Below are 24294 nucleotides of genomic sequence, written 5' to 3'. Positions count from 1 at the left end.
TATATATATATATATTTCGAAGAGCTGAATATTATTCACAATTGCAAAAGAAACAGACGGAGTAGCTCCAGCTACTTCTCAAATTAGCAAGAACTATAGAACACCAAATCCTCTGCAGTGCGAATTCAATCAAAAGCCCCTACAAGTTCTATACATCCCCATTGCAGGAGGTTGGCATGATCTTCCCACAATCATATGAAGTAAGAGCATTCATGTCAAAAAAAAAAACCTCATGATAATATATAAATACTACATTCTAATAACGTATTAAATATAAATTCAAAAAATAATTATTTTTGTTATTAACAACTCTAAATACACGAGACCATGAGACACATATTAATCAAGTTTATTTGGTTCAAAGTTAGGACAAAATTAATTTCCAACACACGAAAAGCTTAAGAAGCTTGCATGTAAATGAGTAATCATGTCTGGAAATTTACTAAATAATTATATAATAAACCTTGAGCCGAAATCATAATTAGATTCATTAATCTGGGTGATTAGTGTTCCCACATCTTAAATCAACAACCACAAAGATTTTGAAAGAAATGGAAAAGATGGAGTTGAGGTCGGTCGATTAGATAGATACAAGGGTGCTTGTCATCAGCAGCAGCTCTTCTTTTGGTGATGAAACCTTTTCCAAGTCAGTGTGCTCCTCCCCACCCTCCCGGCCTACCCTCTCACTCCCTGTAGAGAGTTGAATACTTTGTTTTCTCTTCTTTTCTTTTATGGGTGCCTCCATGTTTTTCTCCCTTCTAGAAAAGAAGTGATAGAGATGCAATTAATGTAAATAGTATTGCAAACACATTTCTGACTTTAGATGTTGATAGCCCAACAATAAATAAAAGATGATTTGTGCAACTACAGTATCAGCCTACGCTATAACCCTCCCTAGGGTTTACTATTGCTGTAGCCATGTTCATCGTCTACTATAGGAAGTGTTTCCCTTGTCGGATTAAGACGTAAATGTATAGTTTTTTTCACTCGTTTAATCAAATTTTTAATATTTTAAGTAACGCTAATTAACAGTTACTGTATTTGAATAAAAAAACTTTTTATTATCAAACAAAACGAATTAACCGATTGAATTAATGCTCTCTCTATTATTATATGTATATTTTTTTATTATTAAAAATCAAAACAGATAATTTATTTCAATTCCCAAACTAAATGTAAATATGCAGTTTTTTCTTTATCGACCGATTTTTGAACCGAGATGAATTAACCGATCGAATCAATCCCTTTACGCTAACAAGATTCATGAACCTAGGGCATTAGATGTATATAATTTTGTCCGGGGGACCAAGGTTTCCCCCCATTGGAATCAGGTTCTGCGAGGAGAGAACCAAACTCAGATTTGATTGACATGGAAATGGGAGCATGCATGGTTCATTACAGGGTTGGATCAGTTGCAATGGAACGGAATCAATGCTGCCTTTTCCGGTCACAAAATTGGGATTCAATCCCTCCCCCCCAAAAGCTTGCTTTCCATTTGCACCCGTGGCTTTGCTGTCTCTGAAAGAAATCTTCTTCTAATCTTCTTTGAGAAGCAATGCGTCGTCATGGAAGTTTGCGTAGCTGTTTCTTTTTATTGGTAGAATCTCAGCCATAATAATATTAATAAATAAAATTTTAATTAGAAAGTGCAAGCCTGTTATAACATGTATAGGGCAACTGATCATAACCAACTTTTGTAACGATGTTGAGGAACCCTGAAATTTCCTTAGCACAATCATGGGTGATTGCCCAGTGGTTGGTGTGTGTCCCATATCTTAAAAGAGCTAGGTTGTTTTCCCCTCTCCCCTTTTACAATTGCGAAAAGGGCCACCCTTAATCTAAAATCACTTGATAAATCTAAATATGGAATAATCAAATCTCTCGAAATAACGTTATGCAAATTTAAATATAAATTGATATAATGAACTTTGCATCTTGCTTTTTTATAGAAGAGAGAACGATTATTAGGTTAACTTTGAGTTTTATTCGGAAAAATTATGTTCATTTAAAAAAAAATCAAAAACTCTCTATTGAAGAGGTAACAATAATTAGATAAAGTCTAAGTTATATTAATGTGAATTGTTATTAGTCAAGAAAGATGCTTAAAGTTAATGATCAATATAGTCCCAAAATGGTACTCAAACCCCTGGGGCCATGAGGGCTGTTGTGTTATAAGTATTATAACCTTCCAAAGTTCAAACCAATAAGCCAATAAAACATTAATATTATGATAATCATTTCTTTACATGACTTCAAACATACTTTATAAGCACTTCTTATAAAATTTACTATAGAAAAAAAGTATAGGTTTTCGACATATACTTCATCAGCATAAATTTTATCAAAATTTTTAATTATTCGTAGATGTCGATAACACGATTTTAATGCTTTTAAAAATAAACATGGTCATCAAAGTTTTGATAACATCACAATCATTATTGAATTGGTTTTGATTTAAAAGAAAATAGGCTTTCGACATACACTTTATTGACATAAATTTGATCAAAATTTCAAATTATTCATAAATGTCGATAACATGATTTTAATACTGTTGAAAATAAATATAATCTTTAAAGTTTTAGTAACATCGTCATAATTAGTATTAAATTAATTTTTTATTTAAAAAAAAGAATTTGAATAAAGTTTTCCGAATAATTAAAAAATACGTACATCTACTATTGAATCAAATTCTCGCGGAATCATTCAGCATTGTTAGGGTGAAGAATTGAAGATTGTCCTGTCAGAACTTAGAAGAAGTAATAAAAAACTGATGAGGGAAACTATAAATTAATTGGGAGGGCCCATGTATGGGCCCATTAAACATGAGAAGGGCCTTTGATCAAAAGACTGAACCATGGGTCATTGATGAAGCAAAAGCCGGGGGCCCCTTGTTCGAGCAAGAGGCTGACAGTTTCCGGCGACCGTGGCTTTTGTTTTTTAAATGAGAGGGGGAAAGGGCGGGGGCTAGTTATTGACTCACTGATCATCTCAATTTAATTAATTTATTTCAAAAACATTTATATAAATAATTAAATATCTTCCGTATATTTATATTTAATTTAATTTAAAAAAGTGCATTTTCATTATAAAAAGTACTAATTGGGCCTAATTGTGGGCCTATATTGGATTTTATCTGCATAAGCAAATTGGGCTATATTCAGTCAGCCTGAGACCCGGCTCAATGGAATACAGATGGAAACTTTGTTTATTTCTTCTTCATTAGACGAAAAATGTATTATGGGTAGTTGCAAAAACGGCAGAAGTAGGAGAGTTTGGGAGTTGACAAAACCCAAGTTTAGATCAGGTGCCAAAAAGGGGGAAGAACAGATGAAGATCATTTTTTGGGTGTGTTTAGTGTTTGTGATTACTAAAGTTGGTGCTTTGTCTGAAGAACCCCAGCTTAGTTCTGCTCGTGTTGTCTTCCAGGTTCTTTCTTTTTGTAGTAAATGATACCATTTAATTTGCTCTTTTTGGTTTCTGGGACTTGGGTCAAAATGGGTTTTTGTCTTTTTCATTACTTGACTTGTTTCATATATGATATGTTGTGAATTATGGAAAAATATGGGACTTTTTTAATGGCTGTTAATGGTAGTACTGAAAAGGTTCCTAACTCTTATGAGCTTGTTTGAAGTTTTCTGAAGCATTGCTTGTTGTAATGCAGACAAATTATGGAGACATTGAATTTGGATTCTTTCCAAGTGTTGCACCCAAAACTGTTGATCACATTTTTAAGCTTGTTCGTCTTGGTTGCTATAACACCAATCACTTCTTCAGGGTACGTGGTAGAACTGGGAAAAAAAAAAGGATCTTGGTTGCGAAGTTAGTTGATTAATGCGATTTTGTGATTTGGGTAAGAATTATAATTATTTTAAATCTGTTGCAGGTGGACAGGGGCTTTGTTGCCCAAGTGGCAGATGTTGCAGGTGGAAGATCAGCTCCCATGAATGAGGAGCAAAGAAGGGAGGCTGAAAAGACTATTGTTGGTGAATTTAGTAATGTAAAGCATGTGAGAGGTATTCTTTCTATGGGGAGGTAAAAACACTTTATTATTTTGTGAGTTCATGTTTAATTTAATACTTATACCAAATTTTTTGCATAGGATTTCTCAGTTTGATGGTATTAATTATTGTTGCAATATGAAAGGGATTTGAGCTGTAAATGATTAAGCATCTAGAAATGTATCTGAGTTTTGTATATGCTGCTCAAAGTATCAGAGATATTTAGTAGGCTAATGGGCTTGAGTATATGTGTAAATTTTCTTTCAAGCTAAATGCTAAGCTATGAGATTGATTTATTGATTTCTTTTCGAAATAATGCCTCTGAAATTGTGCACTGATTGGGTGCTCCCTTAGGTAAAATGATCTCATATGATATCCTAATAAGCACCACATTTTTATGAATGAGACTTGGCATGATCTCAGTGGTCATGTTGATTAACTTATGATTGTAAATTATTTCATGGGTTATAAAGTGACCAGCTTTTAAATTAACAGTAAATAATGATGGTTAGATATCTGTTCAGGATTTCTGCCGTGAATTATGAACCATGTTGGAGGAGTTGTTTGTGTAATCATTACTCTTCTCATATTTCGCATGGAACTCCTGAACCATGTGTTAGGACACTAGACTAACTTGCTACTTATATTGAACTTTTCTAGCCATAATCTTTCTGAACTTTCTCTGTTTCTATAAACTTTTGATGTAGTAATATGGCAACATGTTTTGCTTTGGTGTAGGTATTCTGATCCAGACAGTGCACAATCCTCATTTTCAATGCTTCTTGGAGATGCCCCTCATCTTGATGGGCAGGTATTCTAGTCACACATGCTGGGCATCATTGCAAATGATTATATGACAAGATGGCATACTTAACTGCTTCTGTTTATCTTTTCAGTATACAATTTTTGGTAAAGTCACTAAAGGTGAGGAGACTTTGAGAAAGCTTGAGGAACTTCCTACTCGCCGTGAGGGGATCTTTGTAATGGTAAACATCTGATACTTCTGTTTTTATTTGTAATGCAAAGAAAATTTATTATTATTTTTTTTTACATTTGATAATGATTGTCAAGTTGGATGTATCTCTAACAACCTTTAACATCATATTGTATTTTCAGCTTCCTTGACAGTTAGATATTTTTTGTTATAGCTTTATGGCACCATTTCATTCTTTTTTGCAAAGAGGGACTTGCCCTTTTTTAGTTTTTTGTTTTCCTAAACAATCTATTTACCTGTATAAAGAGGGAAAATGAGAAAAAAAACAAGAGGGGAAACACTGAGTCTGTGAGTCATGCAAGTTCCTTTTGTAATCATATGACTTTCACCATGTGATGTAAGATCTTGATGTATCTAGTTAAGTGGTCTGTTATGAATCTTACTATCTTCTTATTTAACACCCATAAAGCGGAATGTAGGACAGAAAGCTGTCCTCTCCTGTTATCTCTGTCTTTATTATTATTTTGTAACTATGCCTGTAAGTTATATCAACAAAATTTGCCCCTTACTCTAAGCCTCTAACTAATTAGTCAGATGTAGCAATTTTGGATAAATGTAATGGTTATTTCAGTTTGTGGCTGATTTTAATCCATGTCACTTCTTTCTATTCTGTGAATACTAATTTTTGTCTATTTATCTTCTTCCAGCCTAAGGAGCGCATCACGATTCTGTCATCCTACTATTATGGTGAGAATTAAGCAGCCTCTTATGGCTTTCTTGTTCTAGGAACCCTGCATTTTCTATATTTGGTGTCAAGGATGGACAAGGATGCATTCATATTTTTAGTCATTAATTCAACATTATCTGCATGTGTTTTTTACAGTTACATAAACCATTCCAGAGACAAGAATTTAATCACTATATTGCCTTTGAAAATGCTTGCGTGGATATTGTCAAGCAGGTGATATGATATTGTTATCAGGTAGTTCTCCCAAGATGTGAAATTAGTAATTATGTTGGGCATCATCAACAAAATATTAGGTAAAAAGAATGCATTATGACTGCATGTAGTTTTTCCTTGTTTTGGGTTTTCTTGATGTCACAAGCACTTAATATACTACAAAATTACTGAGCTCAGTCCCTTTTTTTTCCCCAGTATATATTTGGATGAGGAATGGAAGGTTGCATTTACACCATTCAATTGTACTACCCCTCCACCAGGAAGAGAACCGAAAATCTTCAGATTACAAAAACATATCCTGGTATCATAAGATAAGCCATTATGGGATCTTGGAACAACCCACTGACCCTTTTATTACCTAAAGAAAAATCAATCACATCCTACTTCTGGAAAACCCATATTTGGTTGCTAATATTTGAGATTGGTTACCAAAGAAATGGAGAGAAGTATAAAAGTAAATGGAAGAAATAGAACGTGTTGTTCTATTAAGAAATTTCCCTTTTGGGATCATAAGGTCAAAATTTTGGGTGATCTGTGATGACTAGAGAGATCAATTCTTGATGACATCAAAATGGTTCCAATAGAGGATGATGGTTAGATTGATGACAATCTGGTGTAATGGAGTTTTCACTTTCCAATCTAAAAATTCCTTGGACAAGGGCTACGTATCGGCATGGTATAATTGGACGGTGTAATGATGGGTTTTAGGCCTCAATCCAAATAGAATTCAAAGACACACAGACGTGTTCAGAATAGTTTTCATTTTCACCTTCTTATAAAAACTTTTATTCTGTTTAAAGATTTAGAGCTATTGCATGATGCATTTTAATATTAAGTCCATATCTTGTTTTCAAAGTAGTAGTCCATAGGATCTGACAAGCTATGCCTGGGAGAATCATTCTAGTAACTAGGTTCACTGTGCTGCTGCTAGAAGAATCCTAAGACATCAAATTGCTTAGCCTGGTTGATTCAGTGCATCTGTCATGAAACTTTTATTTTGGAACTTGACTAAGTGGTTTCTAGAAGTAAACTTTAATTCATGGATCAAGGCAATCAACTTACTGGTTTTTTATGATGACAATTCTTAGCCTAGAAATGTGAGATCAACTTAAACACAATTCATATGCTTGCTTGGCATGAGGTCTCGTCTTTGTCCATTTATTTGTTGCTCAACTGAACAATTAATTACTGGCCCAAAGAAAAACCAAACAATTTATTGTATATGACTGAAATGGACTAATAACTTGTAGTATTACTATATGGAGATGACAACCTAATTGCTATTTGAATCATTCGTATATACTGTTGTTATTCTGTCATTTTGGATACCTTTCAGCTCATTTATTCAGCTAGAAGCTAGTGGGCATATAAGAGCAGTATTGTGTGTGAGTATATGCTTTTAAAAGAGGGGTAAAGAGGGGGAGGAGTAACCTTCTTGAATGCAAAATTTTATGAGCCTCACCTGATAATAGATGGTTGCGACATCAAAGGGGCAGCATACTGCTTGTGACTTCCGCATTTTTGATCTGGGATTTCTGGATATACTCAGTCTTATGTCACTTGTAGACTGGCTGTTCCACCACTGGAGCCTGTGACTTCTAGGTCAAAATGGAGCAACCTTAGCTTTGCACAATGGCTTGTTCTCGTTGTCAGACATTGTGGCCTGTGTAATAATCTATGAAGGTTAATAGCATCGGGTGTGTCTGCGTATGCAGCAGGAAGATTAAAGTTATTACTTATAACTGATTGACAACAATACCACATGCCAATGCACAATGTTCGTACAATTTAACATAAGCTACTCATAGTGTTCTTTCTACTTAATTTTTACATGAAAACAGAAAACTAATAATAACGAAATTATGTCATCCACACATTGTAAATTTTACTGTTACTCTTTGATTTTAGATACTGAGATGGAGAGCTGTGAAAAAGAGAGGGGTATCTTGAAGCGAAGGCTTGCTGCATCTGCTGTTGAAATTGAAAGACAGGTGATTTTAAGCCCCGATTAACATGTAATTAAAATTGATACCATTTGATATTCTCTTGGCAAGCTTGGACTAATCCTGTGCCATTGCAGCGAATGAAATGCTTCCCTTGAATTTCTAAGCAACAGCTGGATCAGCAAGGAGAAGGCTATGATTCACATAGGTTGCAAAGACGTTCTGGGTGTTGTATAAAGTCAGAGACAGCATTGCAGATGCGGAATTCTGGTAGAAAAACAGTGACCAACATGCGTTCTATACTCTGTACCTAGCCGTTCCAAACAAAGGATGGTAAAAGAAAGAAAGAAAGTGTATCTTGACCTTAATCTGTTTATAGCTTCTTCTTGTGCCGAGGATTGGCTGTTGTGATAATGATTGGTTGTTGACGTAGTGAAGTTCTGTCACTTTCTGGTCCTAATAATAACCCTATGAAACTAAGAGAGTGGTGTACATTGTATTAGCCCGGATGAATGAAACCAACACATTGGTGTCTGGGGAAATTTCAAAATTTGTAAATCAGGTTCACATCTTTTCCTTTAATAAAATGGTCCTGAGAGTGAGTAATTCCCACTGGCAAGGAATTTGCAGGCAGTCTCTTGAGAACGGTTGTCATTTGTTATTGCAGAAAAGATTGAAACCCAATTTTGATGCAAAACCGAGTGGTATATTGCTCTATTTTCTACTTACTGAGGGCAGAAATCCCTCTTCATTCCAGACAAAGAGCAAGGTTCATGACCATAGTTGTTTCATGGTACCTTCACATTGAATTTTTTTACTGTTATACCAACATCCGAGCGGATAAGATATGGTAATGCAATCAGAGGCAAAGAACAGAAGAAGATGAAAGGGAGGAAGAACGGTGTTGAGTGATTGAATTCACCTTGTCAAGATCAAACATTGACTTTTGATATGTCTATGGCCCTACAGCAATATGGGGATCATTTCATAATCACATGTATGATTGAGGAAGCTATAATTTCGAGACAGCGACCGTGACTCTCCATGTATTAACCGTTTCTGTTGTCTCTCTGCACTTTCACTTGTGCCACATTTCCATCAGCACAACAATCTCGAAATGTTCATAGAGAAAACATTACATGTGCCGCCTCCTGCTGTTTTCTGAGAAACCCAAACTGACTTTCTTCACTTATTGACAATTTTGGATCCTCTCGTCCCATTTTTCTGCCTAGAACATGCAGTCCCCATTATTCATCCTTCACCAGGTTTTGAAAGCTTCATCAACATTGTTACCATCTGAAGCAAAAATGCCGTCAAAAAAAAAAAAACACCTGAAAAGAGTTGCTGAAGCACACAGCATATGCCATTTGCCATCATGAACAGGTTCAGTTTGTTGTCTATGTTACATGTGCTCGGGTAAGGGTGTTTGGGCACAGGTTTGTTATGAATTTTATAATTTTTGATAATATTTTTAAAAATTAAAATGTCATATCCATATGAACAGTGAAATGTTTCAAAAAATATAGAATCCGTGTAAGTGTGTGTAAATGGATCACATGGTTTGAAAATGACAATTTCCCACAAAATTTGACATCAAGAGATGGAAGAGGGGGAGGGCTAGAATGTGATGGTGAGTCCCATATGAAAGCAGTCTCGCCGACTTTCGGGCAGCTGCAGTCTTAGGATGCATCACTTTAAGGCTTCAAGATGTCTCAAACAAGGCAGAGGGGAACACCCCACATGGGTGAATGGCAAAGACAGTGGCACAAGGGTTTGATTTCCGAAAGATCAATTTCGGACCACATGGTCTTTTCTCTTTGGCTGTCCGGGTTGGCTCCTTCTTAGGTCAATTTTCAAGGGGATTGACTATCTTCAGACAACAAAGCTAACAGTCACATGAAATATGAAAGCCAAAACATTCACATTTTAATGTCTGGTTACCCATATCGGTCCAAATGCATCATGGGCTATTGCAATGGTGGCTGATCATAGCTTCAAAGCCATGGAAAAACACAATAAAGAAGAAGAAAAAAACCTATGGAACTAGGAAAGAAAGGAAGTTATACTCAATTTTTATTTATGATTCGTTTTTTTTAATTTCATTATTTCGAAATTATCTTGTATTAAAAATTAGATGTTATAAATTAATATTTTATTTTATTTTCAAATTATCATCTACATATCACTTTTTTATTTTCAATTATTTATATCGAAGTAGATCTTATATAATGACTTCATTAGCCTGACGTTATGTTGATGTAAGCTTTTTTTTTTCTATATGAAAAATTTGGAGAAAGAAGGAGAGAATTAGAACTATTTCACCAGCACTTGGAGGGCAAAGTTTTTGTGGTGGTTGGCAATGCATGAGGACTAGGAAATACAAAGATTTAAAAGAGGAACAGAGGCTGCTTGTCTGGGGTTTGAACTACATCAATTGGTCAGCCGTTTGGGCTGCAAATGGCCAGTCTCGTGGCTTGCCATGCTACTCATTGACAGCATCGGGGCAACATAAATCTGTCACATGGCTGGCTCCGCCATTATTGCTGCTTGCGGCCATCCATGAACCAAAGCATATACCCAAAGTTTTACTTTGGTCATTCTTCTGAAAACCCTTTTGCTTTGATCTCCCGAACGTGGTCTAAACTGTCATGGTTTCTCCTTGGCGGGGACGCCATGGTAAAAGAGTTCAAAAGTTTTTCCAAGTTCCAGGTTTTGACAGCAAGATCTCTTTACCTAAAAGGGTTGAAAGAATTGAGTATAGACAGCTACCATTTACCTTCAAGACCTCGCCTTGACATGAATAAATTTTCTTTTGCTAATTTGGTCGGGTTCCTAGGGAGTTTTAATATCAAAATTCGAAAAAAATGTACTTAAAAAATTAGATTTGAATTTCTTTTAATAAAAAAAATTCTATTCTGTTTAAGCATTGTGTATAGTACTTTTATTTTTATATGATTGAATTCGTAATGGATAGTGTAACAGATTTAGATATCGAGACTTACGTTCTGATATTTTAATTTTTGTATCGATTTTGGTATTTTAAGCAAAGCTTTTATGGTTTAGAGAAAGAAAAAAAAAAGGGTTGGTGGGAAGTAGGAACTGCTAGGTAAATCAATGGTAGATCATTTGTATATATACTTCTATATATGGTTCAATGTTTGGCTTCTTCTCAAAGGAAACGTGACCAAAGCAAATAGTTAGAACATCCTACCAATTTTGATCAAATTTTGAGCAGTAGTTCTCTAGGGGGACCATTACATGGACAAAGCAGCTATTTCAACAAGAAAAACATGTTCGGAGAACAAAGAATAAGATAAAACCTACTTGTCTGTTTTTTGGGTATGCCCCTAGGGACTATGCAAAGGGTTAGACTCAAAAATAATTTGGCCACGAGAAAACTTTATTATCTTATAAATATAACGGTCCATTTTTCTTTCTTCAGCTATTTCGTTTTTCCTGAGTATTTTCTAACTGAATCCAACAGTGTATTATATTCTGTTTATAAAGCATGAAAATGTTCGTCGAAATTTAAGAATGTAAGATAATTTTTTAAAAAATAGGCTTTTCACTGTTTCCTCTCTAATAATTTCGGATCTCTTATATAATTAATGAATGCTTTGAAAAATAGATCATGATGATAAATTAATTGTCGATTACTAAATATATAGATCTAAAATCAATTCAAATTTCATGCTGTTGTCGTGAGCCTCCCCTATTGGAAAATTAGGTCATTGCTGGTCCTCCATTTCAAAAGAGATTACGTGTAACATGTGCAATGGGCAAGTAAAATATTTGCAAATTCCATACAAGAAGGAATACCCCTCTCTCTCTCTCTCTCTTTATATATATATATATATATCAATCATTTGAACAAGTATTAAAGAAAACCATAAATTAATTCGAATTTCTATATTTAAAAATCTTGTAATAAACCTGAGAGAGAGAGAGAGAGATCAGTGAGCTAGATCTCTTTCTTGGTTTCTTCTCGCTGACATGCTTTCGCATTCAGTTATAGATATTGGAACTCAACTCTTTGAGATCTTGAAAAATCTGATCCTCAATTGCAACTTGGTCACTAAATTAAATATTGTGCTCAAACTCTGAGGGTGATTATATATTTCTTCAAAGATCTTTCAGGAATCTAATAAATTAATAATATTCATTATTAACTAGTAGATTCTACTTGCAATTTGGACAATTCCCAACACCACCAAGCTATCTAATAATCAGAACTTATATATAGATGTTGATATGGGCAAGCTTAAAAGTGCAAAATCAACTAGCATCCTGTAAAGAATGGCAGTTTTTCTTCACACACATGATGCTGTCAGCAGAAAATTGATATAAAAATATAGATGAGATCATGTGGTGAAGAAAGAAATTGTGGGTTATATTGCTTGTTCCTACTGGTATCTTGCTAGTTGCTACTGACAACTGAAAATGCTTTGCAACTTCATCATCCCAATTTTAAAATATAGATAATTAATTGAACAAGGTATATATCTTGTTATTGGAACTTTCAGAGAGACAAATTCTTTAGCAGACGGCTTCAATTATTTTTATAACATATGAAGAAATGTCTAGCCAGTTTTTTGGCAATTGATCATTTATTTGATCAGAGTATAAAACTTTCATTAACTTAAATAACTTGTATCTATGAGATCATCACTCAAAATGAAGGAAAACATATATGTTTAGTACAAATTGATCTAATACATGAAGATTTACCCACCCATTTTCAATAAGCAGTAATTTGTGGATTTGACTATTGAACTTTTTTTTTTTTAACTTATAGTACATAATTTGACATCTCTAATTCTGTTATTTATTATCTTTTCCATATTGTTTCTATCTATATATTATGAATATAAATTAAGATAAAAAATAATTCAGATTTGATGTAATGTTTATTATTTCTTTTTAAAATTATTTATTATAAATAAATATTGATTAAGATAAAAAACAGGCTCAAATTAACTTGACTTAACGGTTATTATTTCAGTTAAGAGAATTGAATTCTATGGTTTAAGCTCTTCACCTCCTTAAGGCTTCCTCAAATGTATCACTCTAGAAGAATGAACAATGAAGACATTGATTTTGCTCTTTAACCCTATTGATTGCACATTCAATAGCTATAATAAGCTGAAACTATAGTTCTCAAGAAACCTTGCCACCAATGATATCGGACATTAATCAAATTTGTCAACTATATTACTATCAGAAGTCAATATATACCAACAAACAGTCCTAAACTATTTGAGCAGGAAGATTTGGTCTGGCAAAGCTGGTGTCATTCCTCCATGGTTGCCTGGTTGTATGCCGATCACCATGCAGAGAAAAGATGGTAAATTTAGAGACCCAAACTCAAAAGTGTTGCCAAGTACTCTTCAATTGTGGTACTCCCCCACCGGCCATAAGAACAATTGGGAAGAACTAGCTTTTCTTGATCAGACAAATTAAGTACTTTGGGTGATCATCGATCTCTTTGAGATTTAAACAGTTTGCAAATCATTTTATCTGTGCCCACGTGTTTATGTTAACCTTTACGACCTTCAATGGTTGTTACATGCATGAATTTTAGAGGTCACATGGGAAGGAGGGGGCTCTTAGATGCAAAGCCCTTCAATCATTCAACAGTGCAGCAACAAAACTTTGACTAAGGAAAATTGTGGTACTGTAGATCGGCATGAAGGATACCCTGTCAAAGCCCGTTAGTCAGGTTATAACTGAGCTTTAAGTTGCTAATTATCTCTGAATCAACTTTGAATTAGGTCCACAATTAAGGCTGTTTGTCACGTTTCATGGCTCATCAAGTACCGACCCGACGACTCTCTGACCAATCTAGCTTTCTGCCTGCAGGAATCTAGCCGGGAAAAGATGCAACATATGATATCACGTGCGGACGTGGAAACACACCTAGCTCCTTTTTTACTACTAATTCAATTCATTGTTATAAAATAAAATTATTTATTTTATCCGTCTCATTTTATTTGTCCATCTTTTTTTTTTCAATTTTAGATACTATTTTTATAATGAAAAGCATTAAACATCTATATAGTAAAAAATTAGAAAATATGAAAGATAATCTTTTTCATAAACTTAATTTAAAAATATCATTTATTATAATTTTAATTATTTTTAATCAATTTTGACATGACTTGACAACAATACCTTTTAAACAATTTCAGATAAATTAAAATAGTTTTGATTTTCTTTATCTCAGATAAAAATTTTAAAATTAAATCTCGATTTTTCTTTCTTGTTAAACATTGTCTATCTCACCATCTAGCTCTTTCTTTCTATCTCAAAGAGTAGAGATGACATAGATTCTTGGATTTATTCGTTTATATTCATAAAGCTTCAAAGTTAAGCGATTGAAATTGATTAAACATATCTGTAAATTAAAATATTATATGACTTTGACAACTTAAATCTGATTGTGAGAAAAAAAATCAATTAGTTATTAGGTATTGCATTACTGACTTTTAGACATTGTGTCATTAATTTTTAAGTATTGTGAGATTAGTTTTTAAATATTGTGTGACTTAATCATTACGCTTTTAGTTTTTAGGTATTATGTAATTGGTTTTTAGGCATTGTGTAACTAGGTTGTAAGCATTGAGTGACTAATTTTTAGGCAATGCCTAAGTCACATAATTCCTAAAAACTAGTCACATAATGCCTTACTAATTAGTTACGCAATGTCATATCAACCAGTTACATAATATCTAAAAATTAGTCACACAGTGCTTAAAAATTAATCGTGTAATATCTAAAAACTAGTTACGTAATGCTTAAAAATCACAAAAACTACTAATTCTATTTAACAAAATCAACAACTTCAAATAATACATCATATTCCATTTAACAATATAATCAACTAATATACCTACTTGATGAAGAATGCTCAAAGGTTTTTTTTCATCTATTAAAAACTACTCTAAAATGTTTAAAATGCTCATAAGGTTTTTTTCGTGTATCAAAAATCACTTTAAAATGCTCAAAATGTTTAGAGTTTTTTTTTTGTATAAAAAATACTATAGACATGAAAGCTCAAAAGATATGAGTCGGTTTGAGATGCGAGTCTAATCATATAAGTCGATTTTATTAAGGGTAATTTTATTCAAAATTAATTTCTTTTAATTAAAAATAGTTAAAATTATAGAGATGACTATTTCAAAAATCACTTTATTTAGGAGAGGAATTTTTAAAAATAATCTTGAAAAAATTTTAAATTTTAATATAAAATACATTAATCAAAATTTTTACCTTAATTTTCGTAAAAATGAAAAAAAGATAAATATTTACAAGCGAAAAAGAGAGTAATTATTACATAGTCTGAAATCTAATCTCCGTCAAAATCAAATGGGACGAAATATATAAAAAAGGGAGGAAATAATTATTTTATAGTGTTCAATCTAAGTGAGGTAAGATCATTCCCTAGATAACCAAAAACTAGGAAACTTTTTGAACTGAGATAATATATTCTATAATGCCCAAAAAGATGTGCTATTAAGGACTATACTTTAACCACCCCCAAAGCTTACTTCACCCCAAGAATTATTTTTTTTCTCTTGTCTAAGAAAGAACCAAACTTATATAATATAATAAAAATAATATAAAAATAGTATGGAATACAAGAAAAACGTTGCCGAGGAATAGAGTAGGGTGCAACGCAGAGGTTACGAGACGACACGTGCCATGTCGTGACCAAAATTATGGAAGAGATCATGGGAAGAAGAAGAAAGGACAATAAAAAGCTGACTGGTCAACAATGTCGATTGCCTTCTACCTTCCCAATTTGCTCTCTCTCTCTCTCTGGTTACACATTGGCTGAAGAGTACAGAGATAAAATAATTAAAAAAATGAACAAAGAAAGAAAACAAAGGAAGGGTGTTGGGTTTTTGTTTTGGTATGAAATGAAAATGAAAATTAATATGTAATATATATATACAGTGATATTTATAGGTATATAATTCAAATGACAGGAAGTAGTAAGATAACGTGGGCTTGCGTGCTAAACTGACAGAAGGGAGGCCCGCGGAGTTGAGTGATTATCGAGCACATTTGCCCTTAACCCACTTGGGTACTAACCCCAGTTTGGGGACACACAAGAGAAGGACAGTATGGCGTATCTCTCTACTTTCTTTTGATTCCTCTCTTTCACTGTTTCTTCTCTCCCCTGTACATGCACGCGCGTATATACATACATATACAGTATTAAAAAGAAAGAAAAAAAAAAAGAACTACTTAGAGGAGAAACCCTATTTAATGAGCAGCATAGCCCACTGCTTTCTTCCATGCAATTGTCTCTTGTTCACTATCTAGCATCGGTTCTCTAGCTTTCTTGATCTCTTTCTCTCTCTCTCTCTCTCTCTCTTTTTTTTTTCTCTTGGTTTACCTTATCTCCTCTAGTCCATAACTTGTGTCTTTTAGCATTTCTCGTTTGCTTTCATCAGCTTGTTATTCTATTCCCATACCTCCATTTTTATTAGGTATTTCTTTCTCTGACAAAACACCACCCCATTTGTCTCTAATCAAGTGCTTCATTACTTCTTTTTTTTTAGCTGTTTCTCCCTCTCTGTCCTAAACCTTCATTTTGTTTTCTGACAAGATATACTAGTTTTTAACCACAATGTCAAGCAGAAGATCACGTTCCAGGCAGTCAGGTGTTTCCAGGATCACAGATGATCAGATCACCGATCTTGTTTCCAAGTTGCAACAGCTTATCCCTGAGCTTCGAGGAAGGCGCTCGGACAAGGTACCAAACCAGTGGTCTTTCTTTTACATTTCTCTACTTTCTCTCCAAACCCATCATCCTCTCTCTCTCTCTCTCTTTCAACTTGGAATTCAATTTCGTTTCTCTCCTCCCTTCCTTTCTTTTGTGTGGCCTGCGTTTCACTTTTGTAGATAAGTCATATTCACAGCCTCATTTATTTTCATGTGGTGCATAGCAACAAGTTGAAGGTGTGGGACTCAATCTGTTCCCTTTTAGCATGCATCATGCTTAGCCATCACACTCAGAAAATGTATCAACAAACATTTCATGCTATCTAACCTCAACAAACCAAAAAACAATAAAACAAACAAAACAAACCCATCATTATTCTTAAACTCCCATGTTGTTTTTCTTAATCTTCTCTCTAAATTCTCTCCAGGTATCAGCTTCCAAGGTCTTACAGGAGACTTGCAACTATATCAGAAGCTTACACAGAGAGGTGGACGACCTCAGTGACCGGTTATCTCAGCTACTAGCTTCCTTAGACACCGATAGCGACCAAGCAGCCATCATCAGGAGTTTACTTATGTAATCAGCCTTTGTTTTTTCACTATATTTACTTACCTTCCATATATCTAGGGTTTGGTGATCACTAGTAGCAATGCAGAACAAGTGTTTAATCCTTGTCAAAGACTTGTTTTAATCAAGTCTATCAGCATATATTATAAAATAATAATAATAATAAGTCTTCTAGAGTTTCTAAATGTGTTGATTTACAGCTATGATTTTCCAAGGAAATCACTGCCCCATTTCAATGCACCCAAGATAGAAATTTCAAGCATAATTTTTTAAGATTATCTTCGGTTCTTCTGATGGTGACGCTCCTCATGGAATATAACATGAATATGGCAGATTTTCAAAGTATAGAGTCTACTCCCTTTGGCTATACACACACACACACACACGTTAATCTTTTCTGTTAATTTGCGTTTTAAGGCTATGATTAAGAGATATTGTTAGGAGTGGACCCCCGAAAGGGTCAACCGGCGGAAGCTGACAGTCTACTGACACGTGATTTACCGCACACCATTTCTATAGCTTGTAATAACATCATATGAACACGAACCCGTGAACCATGACATTCGTTTTTATTTTGCTTTTATTGGTTACGAAACAGTTTTAAGTCTACGCCGACGACTTTAATCTGATTTGAGTTTCACCGTCATTTCATATGCCTCATCCCTGACGAGCAAAGAGAGATCAGTGTGGGTCGAGATTAATTCACATGACGTGTTGCATGAGCATGCACGACTTTGATCATTAAGCCCTTCAATTAGGAACTGGTAAATAAAAAGGAAAAAAAATAACACTTTTTGTTTATTTTTATATGATTTTATAATTTCTTATTATCATCTTATCATTAAGGTTTTAGGGTTCCTCGGGGTCCATTTGTTTATATATATATATATTTTAAAGCCTTTCGCGTTCTTAATATTTGTGGAAATATCTTAACTTTTGTCCTTTGAAGATTTCACTATGCTCATTATATCAATTATTATCATATTATAAGTTTCCCTATATTCCAAAATGCAAAGGAAATACTACCATAAATTAAGAACGTAGGTGATATACATATTTCTTGCAAGGCAAATTATATGTCAAAGATACTTATTTATAAGTTACTCAGGCTTGAAATAATTATATATTCGTTTTTTAAAAATATATATTTTTCTAGAGAAAGAGCTTAAAGAATGATAAAAAAAAAAACAAATATTTGTACAGGTGATTACAATATAAATCTAGTAGAGTTGTCATACTTCCATGGTTCGGCAAAAATGCTTTGAAATTTACGATAAAATACTTAACATATTAATAGCATGTTAAGATATTCACGTGAGTTGAGTAAAAACAAGTTCAAATAAGGGATTTACATAGGACAACAATAACTTACAGGATATGTGGTAAGTGGGAAATTAATATGGTTAGGCAATATTGTTTTAAATTCACTTGCCGACTTTTTTGACACGTCATTTTAATCATAATATTACGTGCATATTATAATACGACGTGGTAAAAAAAATTATAAATTCACTTGTAAAATTTAGCTTCGTGAAAAAAAGCTCGGTAAGATTTGAGACAAGAAGACAGTTTGTACGATTCGACACAATTAATATTGGGCTGATGCTTTCTGCGCAATTCGGATAGAAAACAACTCTGATGGATCAGTTTGGTCTCCAGAAACAGTTGGTGAGGAAGCAAGTTTGTGTACGCATTCTTTTTGTTCAGGGGGAGTTTCCATCGTTAGCTTTTACTACACAGATTCTGTAATTTGTCTTCCCACGTATGTTTTTTTACTAGTTAGCAAGCATTTACCCCTTGCCTGCGGTTAAAAATCAAACTCTAGGCTCTACCTAAGCCCAGAAGATAACTTGGGCTTCTCTTTCTCTTTATCTCAAAGGCTGAAAATTGGTTTTGTTTGGGTTGGGTGATAGTACCCCTTGGAGAGGGTCTGGGTCGACGGTGTCGGTAGCCAGGTAGGAGTGTCATCGAGTTGAGTAGAGGAAGTCGATATAGTGTCAGGCTTGAGCTTGGTCCGATTAAAAAACTCGAAGCCGCTCGGTTGAGTTTTATATTTTTGTGCTCGGGCTTGGTTCGAAAAAACTACTAGAGCTATTCGAGCTCAGCTTGATTAGGCTCGATCCTCATTTAATTATATGAGAAGGTCGGCTCAAGTTTGAGTTTGAAATAAAAATTAAATAAAATTTAGAATACGTAATAATATTATATTATATTGTATATATAGAATATTAAAAATTAAATATTATAGAAATCGAACTGAGTTCGACTTGGTACTAAAGTAGTTCCAATGCGAGTTCAGCTTGATGATAAACGAGTTGAATTCAAGTCCAAGTAGTTTTAACTCCTTTGCACCTCTATTTGTAGATAAATGAATCACATGTTTGAATTTTTCTTTGATATTTTAACAGTATAATGCTTAATTAAGCTTTTAAATTACTTACAAAAATTTTAAAAAAATCGTTTTTTATCATATTTAATTAAATTCTTATATTTCTATTTTTGATCAAATAAATATTTATGACTAATGATTGATTAATTGTTATTAACTCAAATGTTGTTTATTATTTTATATCTATATGCCACAAACATGACGTTGATGTAAAAAGTAAAAAATGTCATATAATTATATTCTAATGTCAAATTAACAAATTACAATCATTATTAGTGATGATATACTAGCATGTTATGTTATCATCAATTATGATATTTTAATATATCATATCAACTCCATGAGATATAAAATGATAAATAATACTTTGACTAAGTTAAGTATTAGTTATAAAAGTTTATTTGACTAAAAATAAAAATATAAGAGTTTATTTGGCTCAAAATAAAAGTATAAAAGCATATTTGGCTCAAAATAAAAATATAAAAATTTATTTGAATGTAATAAAAATATAAAGATTTATTTAATTTTTTAAAAATAATTTAAGATTTTTTTGGTTATTATACCTATTTTAATTTAGAATTCAAACAAATAGATGAGTTCTTGCATCCTTTCTTCGACATAGTAAGCATTAGAATAAAAAAGAGTTTAGTGAGACACAATTTTCCCATCCTTTTGAGTTCAAAAACCCTTTAGATCTATTTCATATTACATCATGTATACCAAACCATTTGTTTTAGGATCTAAGACTAATACCCACTAAGACCTTAAACTTTTTCTAATCTTTCAATTCATTATTATTATTATTTGGGTTTAAGCAAATCATAGTCAATTGAACTTTTTATTTTTCTCGAAATCTTACGATATAATTATAATTTATTGACATAATATCTAACAAAAATTTTGAATTATTTTAAAATTTTTAAATAAAATTATATTATTTTATTACGTTCAATCAAACTTTAATGCTTTTATTTGATTTAAATAAAATTTTTAAAATATCATTTGTCATTTTATATCAAATGATGCTAACGTAGCATATAAATGGTAATATAACATAATAATATAATTATGTAATATTTTTTATTATTCATATTAGTGCTATATAAATATAAAATTATAAATAATATTTTGATCAATAATAATTAATCTAAGGGTTGATTTAGTATAAAATAAAAAATATAAGGGTTAAAATCAAATTCTATTTAATCCTAGTATCAAAAGAAAAAATAAATATAATTAATAATAAATTTTGTAATAAAATGAAAATTAAAAGAAGAAAAAGAGATGAATTCAAAATATCAAAAAAAAATTATTATTACTACTGGACTATAATTCCTTTTACATATATTCCTGCTATATTATGCTATACTTTTGAAATGTTAATGCGATCAACATCAAGTTTATAAAAATAAATATCTAAAAATTATGTACTTTTTCAATTGAATGTTCATTTTTAATCTACACTAAAATTATGCTTATTGTTCATATCATTATCATTTTTTATCCATAATTTTTGAATTTTGGCTTTTTTTTTAATTATGATTTATTCTATTTCGTTCGGGTCAAACAACCCGAACTCGATCCTAAAATAAAAGCGGGTCAAGTAACCGCCTTCAAAAGAAATATGGAAGCAACCAACAAACCGGTTTTCTTCAAGCTCCAGGTACACCGGCAGCCACGCGCGTCCCCCAGGTGTTCTTCCAGATTCTCCCTCTTGGATCTCAAGAATTTAATATTAAATTAATCTTTATTTTGCTATTTTTCTTAAATTTCTTTCTTGTTCGTGTGTGGTTTAGTTATTAACTGATTCTTGAATTTTCCGTCAATTAAATTTCTGTTCATGCTCATGATTCTTGAATCTTTTTTTTTTTAATTTAAGCTCAGTATTCGTTAATCCTTCGAGTAGGTGAAGAAATTTTCGAAGAGAAATGAATGATTTTGGATATGCAGTGGAAGTAACTGGCCTCTCTCCGAAAGCTACGGAGAAAGATGTTTACGATTTTTTCGCCTTCTCTGGTGCCATCCAACATGTCGAAATTGTTCGGTACTTTGAATTCTTAACAAAATTGCGATGATTTTGATAATTTTTATGTTTATCCTTAATATTTGTTTCTTGATTGGGATGAAGCAGGTCTGGTGATTATGCGTGTACTGCCTATGTGACATTCGAGAATGCTTATTCTCAAGAGACTGCCCTCTTGCTTAGCGTATGTGTTCGATTGTTTCGTTCAAAAGTTTTCAGTTTCTGTTTAGAATCTTGTGATTGATGCATCCCTAAATTTCAACTTGTTTATCAGGCAATCTGTTGCCTACAACATGTTTCTGGAATAAGGATCTTGAGCTTTATGTCAATGGCTGTTGTAGGTTAATTGGCTTCTTTATGCAAGCCTTTTGAGTACTCTTGAATGGGTAGGTAGGTTGGAAATGGATGGAAAGGAATATCATTGTGCACTTGTAGAAAATTTCTTAGACTCCGTTTGATTGATACTTTTACGATTTGAACCAAGATTAGCCGTAGTTACAAGATTGAAAAAGTTACATAGCAAAGGGAGAATGAGTGAAGACAAACAGTTAAAAGGAGTATTCTACTTTGGTTCAAGTGTAAGAACATAACCTTGAATCCAGACTCAGAATATGGGTATGTTTAGAAGAAATTGGATATGGAGGTTCATATCGGAGTAATGCAAGTATAAAGCTTTTCCTGTATTTATGATCATGATTTTGTTGTTAAAACTGATTATTATCTTGTTTATTGAATTTCTGCATTTTTATCTCTCTCTCTCTCTTTTGTCGTTATATCAAACTTTTGGCATCTGAACTAATTATCTATGTAGATTGACTTTTGAGTGAAGTATCTTGTTGCTCTATTTAGTTTCATTCCTTTATTTTTCCGTGTTCTAAGTTGATGTTTCGACATTGTATCGCAATTTGTAATCAAGATTACAGGTAATCTGAGTCTATGAATTGTGATTTTTCCATGATAATTATGTAATCTGTTTGTATTTGCTCTATAAAAATCTTAACAATGTAGGGTGCAACAATTTTAGATCAACGTGTATGCATAACGCGCTGGGGGCAATGTGAAGAGGAGTTTCATTTTTGGAACCCTTCAAGAAGCCACGAAGATGAAACAAGTTCAAGTGTATGCAACTTTTTATCTTTTCTGTGTCATGAATTGATCCTTTCGGGCAATTTTTCTTTAGTAATTGTGTTCCATCTTCTGCACTTTTTTTTCTGTCTTATATTGTAGCAACCTCCATTGGGAAGCCAATTTGCGTCTCATGCTGGAGAAGCTGTTTCGTTCGCTCAGGATGTTGTCAAAGCCATGCTGGCCAAGGGATATGTATTAGGCAAAGATGCTTTAACCAAGGCCAAAGCCTTTGATGAATCTCATCAAGTTTCGGCAACTGCTGCCACCAAAGTTGCCGAACTAAGTGAGAGGATTGGCCTCACTGATAAATTTTGTGCCAGCGTTGAGGCTGTGAGATCTGTGGACCAGAGATACCATGTATCAGAGAACACCAAATCAGCCATTTCCACAGCAGGAAGAACAGCTGCAGCTGCTGCAAACACTGTGATCAGCAGCAGCTACTTCTCCAGGGGAGCTCTCTGGGTTTCAGGTGCATTAGATCGGGCAGCTAAAGCTGCAGCTGACTTAGGTAATCGTGGTGTTCATCAGTAATGTTTTGGTACTCTTACAATTCCTGGTGGTGTGCATGAGCACCTTATTCTGTATGTATGGTTAGCAGTTTAATGCTTATGTAGAGCAAATATCCAGCAGTATACATAGTTAAAATAGGAAAGAACAAAGAACTACGCATGCATACGTTAATGAATATATGCTTGGGTTGGAATAGAAGAGCAGCATCTGATTTCCTTTTATCATGCAGAAGTTTCCATCTTCTCTTCTGTGCCTGTGGCAATTTTGAGATTTGCATTTTTCTTATGGAATGCTACATATGAAAAGCATAATGTGGTGGCATCATTTTCATGGAATTGAACTTCCATTTTCCAGTTAATGATTATCTGGATAATCTGCTTTGACTATCTTCTTCATAGTGCTGTAGCTAATCTGAAGAAAATATATATATATATATATAGAAATTTATGAATATTATTAAATATTGATGATCATACGCATATGATTAAAATCCATTGTATTATTGACTTGAAAAATTATGAAAACTTTTGAATATGATCGACCAATTAAACCGAAGGTGAATTAAGATCGATCCCTCCATTTAGATATTGACGTAAGTTAATTAAGGGGGATATATTATCCATGTACGAAATTATTTAATTAATTATTAAAATGATATGACATGATCTATAAACTGAACCTATCAATACAAGTAAAGTAAATATATTTTTATTAAATGTTATTTAATCACTTCAATTTTATAATATTTGGTGTTATTAGAAATCGATATTTTACAAATTTGTTTAATATATTAATTTCAACTATTTATGTTTTCGAGAAAATAAAAATTTATCAATGTACTACTCGATTATTTATATATATATATATATTTACTTTTATTGATATTTATATATCTAATTTCTTGGTTAGTTTTTAACCATAGGCTCCGGCATTCCACTTGTCGGTGGGCGACTTTTCCCTTGTCTAAAAAGCATCCCTTAAATCGCAAAAGTCCTTTAAACCAACGGTCCTGATCCACCCTTGATCTTGCCCCCGATTCAACATTCCCTTCGTCGCTTTTGGTTTTTTTTACTATGATGTCAACTTTTGTACTCACAACCCGACACGTCA

At 33.1% G+C, this 24294-nt stretch overlaps 3 protein-coding genes across 9 annotated transcripts; all 3 read left to right on the top strand.

The window, feature by feature from the left end:
- Nucleotides 1-3223: 3223 nt before the first annotated feature.
- On the top strand, nt 3224-8527 carry LOC110428351 (Cyclophilin-like peptidyl-prolyl cis-trans isomerase family protein). 5 transcript variants are annotated; one of them, XR_002446441.2, is made up of 10 exons: nt 3225-3426; nt 3662-3775; nt 3884-4032; nt 4737-4809; nt 4895-4984; nt 5640-5679; nt 5816-5973; nt 6089-7670; nt 7802-7884; nt 7974-8526. XR_002446441.2 is itself a non-coding variant. In XM_021444169.2 (8 exons), the coding sequence occupies exons 1-8, from the start codon at nt 3238-3240 to the stop codon at nt 7992-7994; spliced, it is 759 nt and encodes a 252-aa protein (XP_021299844.2). In that variant the 5' UTR covers nt 3229-3237; the 3' UTR covers nt 7995-8489. The 5 variants fall into 5 exon arrangements, 2 of the variants coding, with proteins under 2 accessions (XP_089641751.1, XP_021299844.2); XR_002446439.2 differs by lacking the exon at nt 5816-5973 and having other exon boundaries at nt 3224-3426; nt 7460-7670; nt 7974-8503; XR_002446440.2 differs by having other exon boundaries at nt 5816-7670; nt 7974-8527.
- Nucleotides 8528-16131: 7604 nt separating this feature from the next.
- On the top strand, nt 16132-17313 carry KDR (basic helix-loop-helix (bHLH) DNA-binding superfamily protein). The gene is made up of 2 exons (XM_021444051.2): nt 16132-16597; nt 16995-17313. The coding sequence occupies exons 1-2, from the start codon at nt 16472-16474 to the stop codon at nt 17145-17147; spliced, it is 279 nt and encodes a 92-aa protein (XP_021299726.1). The 5' UTR covers nt 16132-16471; the 3' UTR covers nt 17148-17313.
- A 3841-nt stretch (nt 17314-21154) lies between these two features.
- On the top strand, nt 21155-23415 carry LOC110428265 (RNA-binding (RRM/RBD/RNP motifs) family protein). Of its 3 annotated transcripts, none has more exons than XM_021444048.2 (5): nt 21155-21215; nt 21430-21567; nt 21655-21730; nt 22555-22665; nt 22774-23415. In XM_021444048.2, exons 2-5 carry the CDS (start codon nt 21452-21454, stop codon nt 23203-23205), a joined length of 735 nt encoding a protein of 244 aa, XP_021299723.1. In that variant the 5' UTR covers nt 21155-21215; nt 21430-21451; the 3' UTR covers nt 23206-23415. The 3 variants fall into 3 exon arrangements, with proteins under 3 accessions (XP_021299723.1, XP_021299724.1, XP_021299725.1); XM_021444049.2 differs by having other exon boundaries at nt 21408-21567; XM_021444050.2 differs by having other exon boundaries at nt 21187-21215; nt 21403-21567.
- Nucleotides 23416-24294: the final 879 nt, after the last annotated feature.

This window comes from Theobroma umbraticum, unplaced genomic scaffold (genome assembly GCF_002168275.2).
Source record: "Theobroma umbraticum cultivar Fairchild unplaced genomic scaffold, ASM216827v3 scaffold_31.0, whole genome shotgun sequence".
Taxonomy (NCBI): domain Eukaryota; kingdom Viridiplantae; phylum Streptophyta; class Magnoliopsida; order Malvales; family Malvaceae; genus Theobroma; species Theobroma umbraticum.
This window is presented reverse-complemented; position numbering and strand designations above follow the sequence as displayed.

Excerpts from the sequence above, each read along its gene's own strand:
- LOC110428351 (XM_021444169.2), top strand. The coding sequence starts at position 3,238 with ATGGGTAGTTGCAAAAACGGCAGAAGTAGGAGAGTTTGGGAGTTGACA. Across the intron at positions 4,810-4,894 it reads CCCCTCATCTTGATGGGCAG|TATACAATTTTTGGTAAAGT; the intron begins GTATTCTAGTCA and ends TTATCTTTTCAG. Across the intron at positions 7,885-7,973 it reads CTGTTGAAATTGAAAGACAG|CGAATGAAATGCTTCCCTTG; the intron begins GTGATTTTAAGC and ends GTGCCATTGCAG.
- KDR (XM_021444051.2), top strand. The coding sequence starts at position 16,472 with ATGTCAAGCAGAAGATCACGTTCCAGGCAGTCAGGTGTTTCCAGGATC. Across the intron at positions 16,598-16,994 it reads GAGGAAGGCGCTCGGACAAG|GTATCAGCTTCCAAGGTCTT; the intron begins GTACCAAACCAG and ends AATTCTCTCCAG.
- LOC110428265 (XM_021444048.2), top strand. The coding sequence starts at position 21,452 with ATGAATGATTTTGGATATGCAGTGGAAGTAACTGGCCTCTCTCCGAAA. Across the intron at positions 21,568-21,654 it reads CAACATGTCGAAATTGTTCG|GTCTGGTGATTATGCGTGTA; the intron begins GTACTTTGAATT and ends GGGATGAAGCAG. Across the intron at positions 21,731-22,554 it reads AGACTGCCCTCTTGCTTAGC|GGTGCAACAATTTTAGATCA; the intron begins GTATGTGTTCGA and ends TTAACAATGTAG.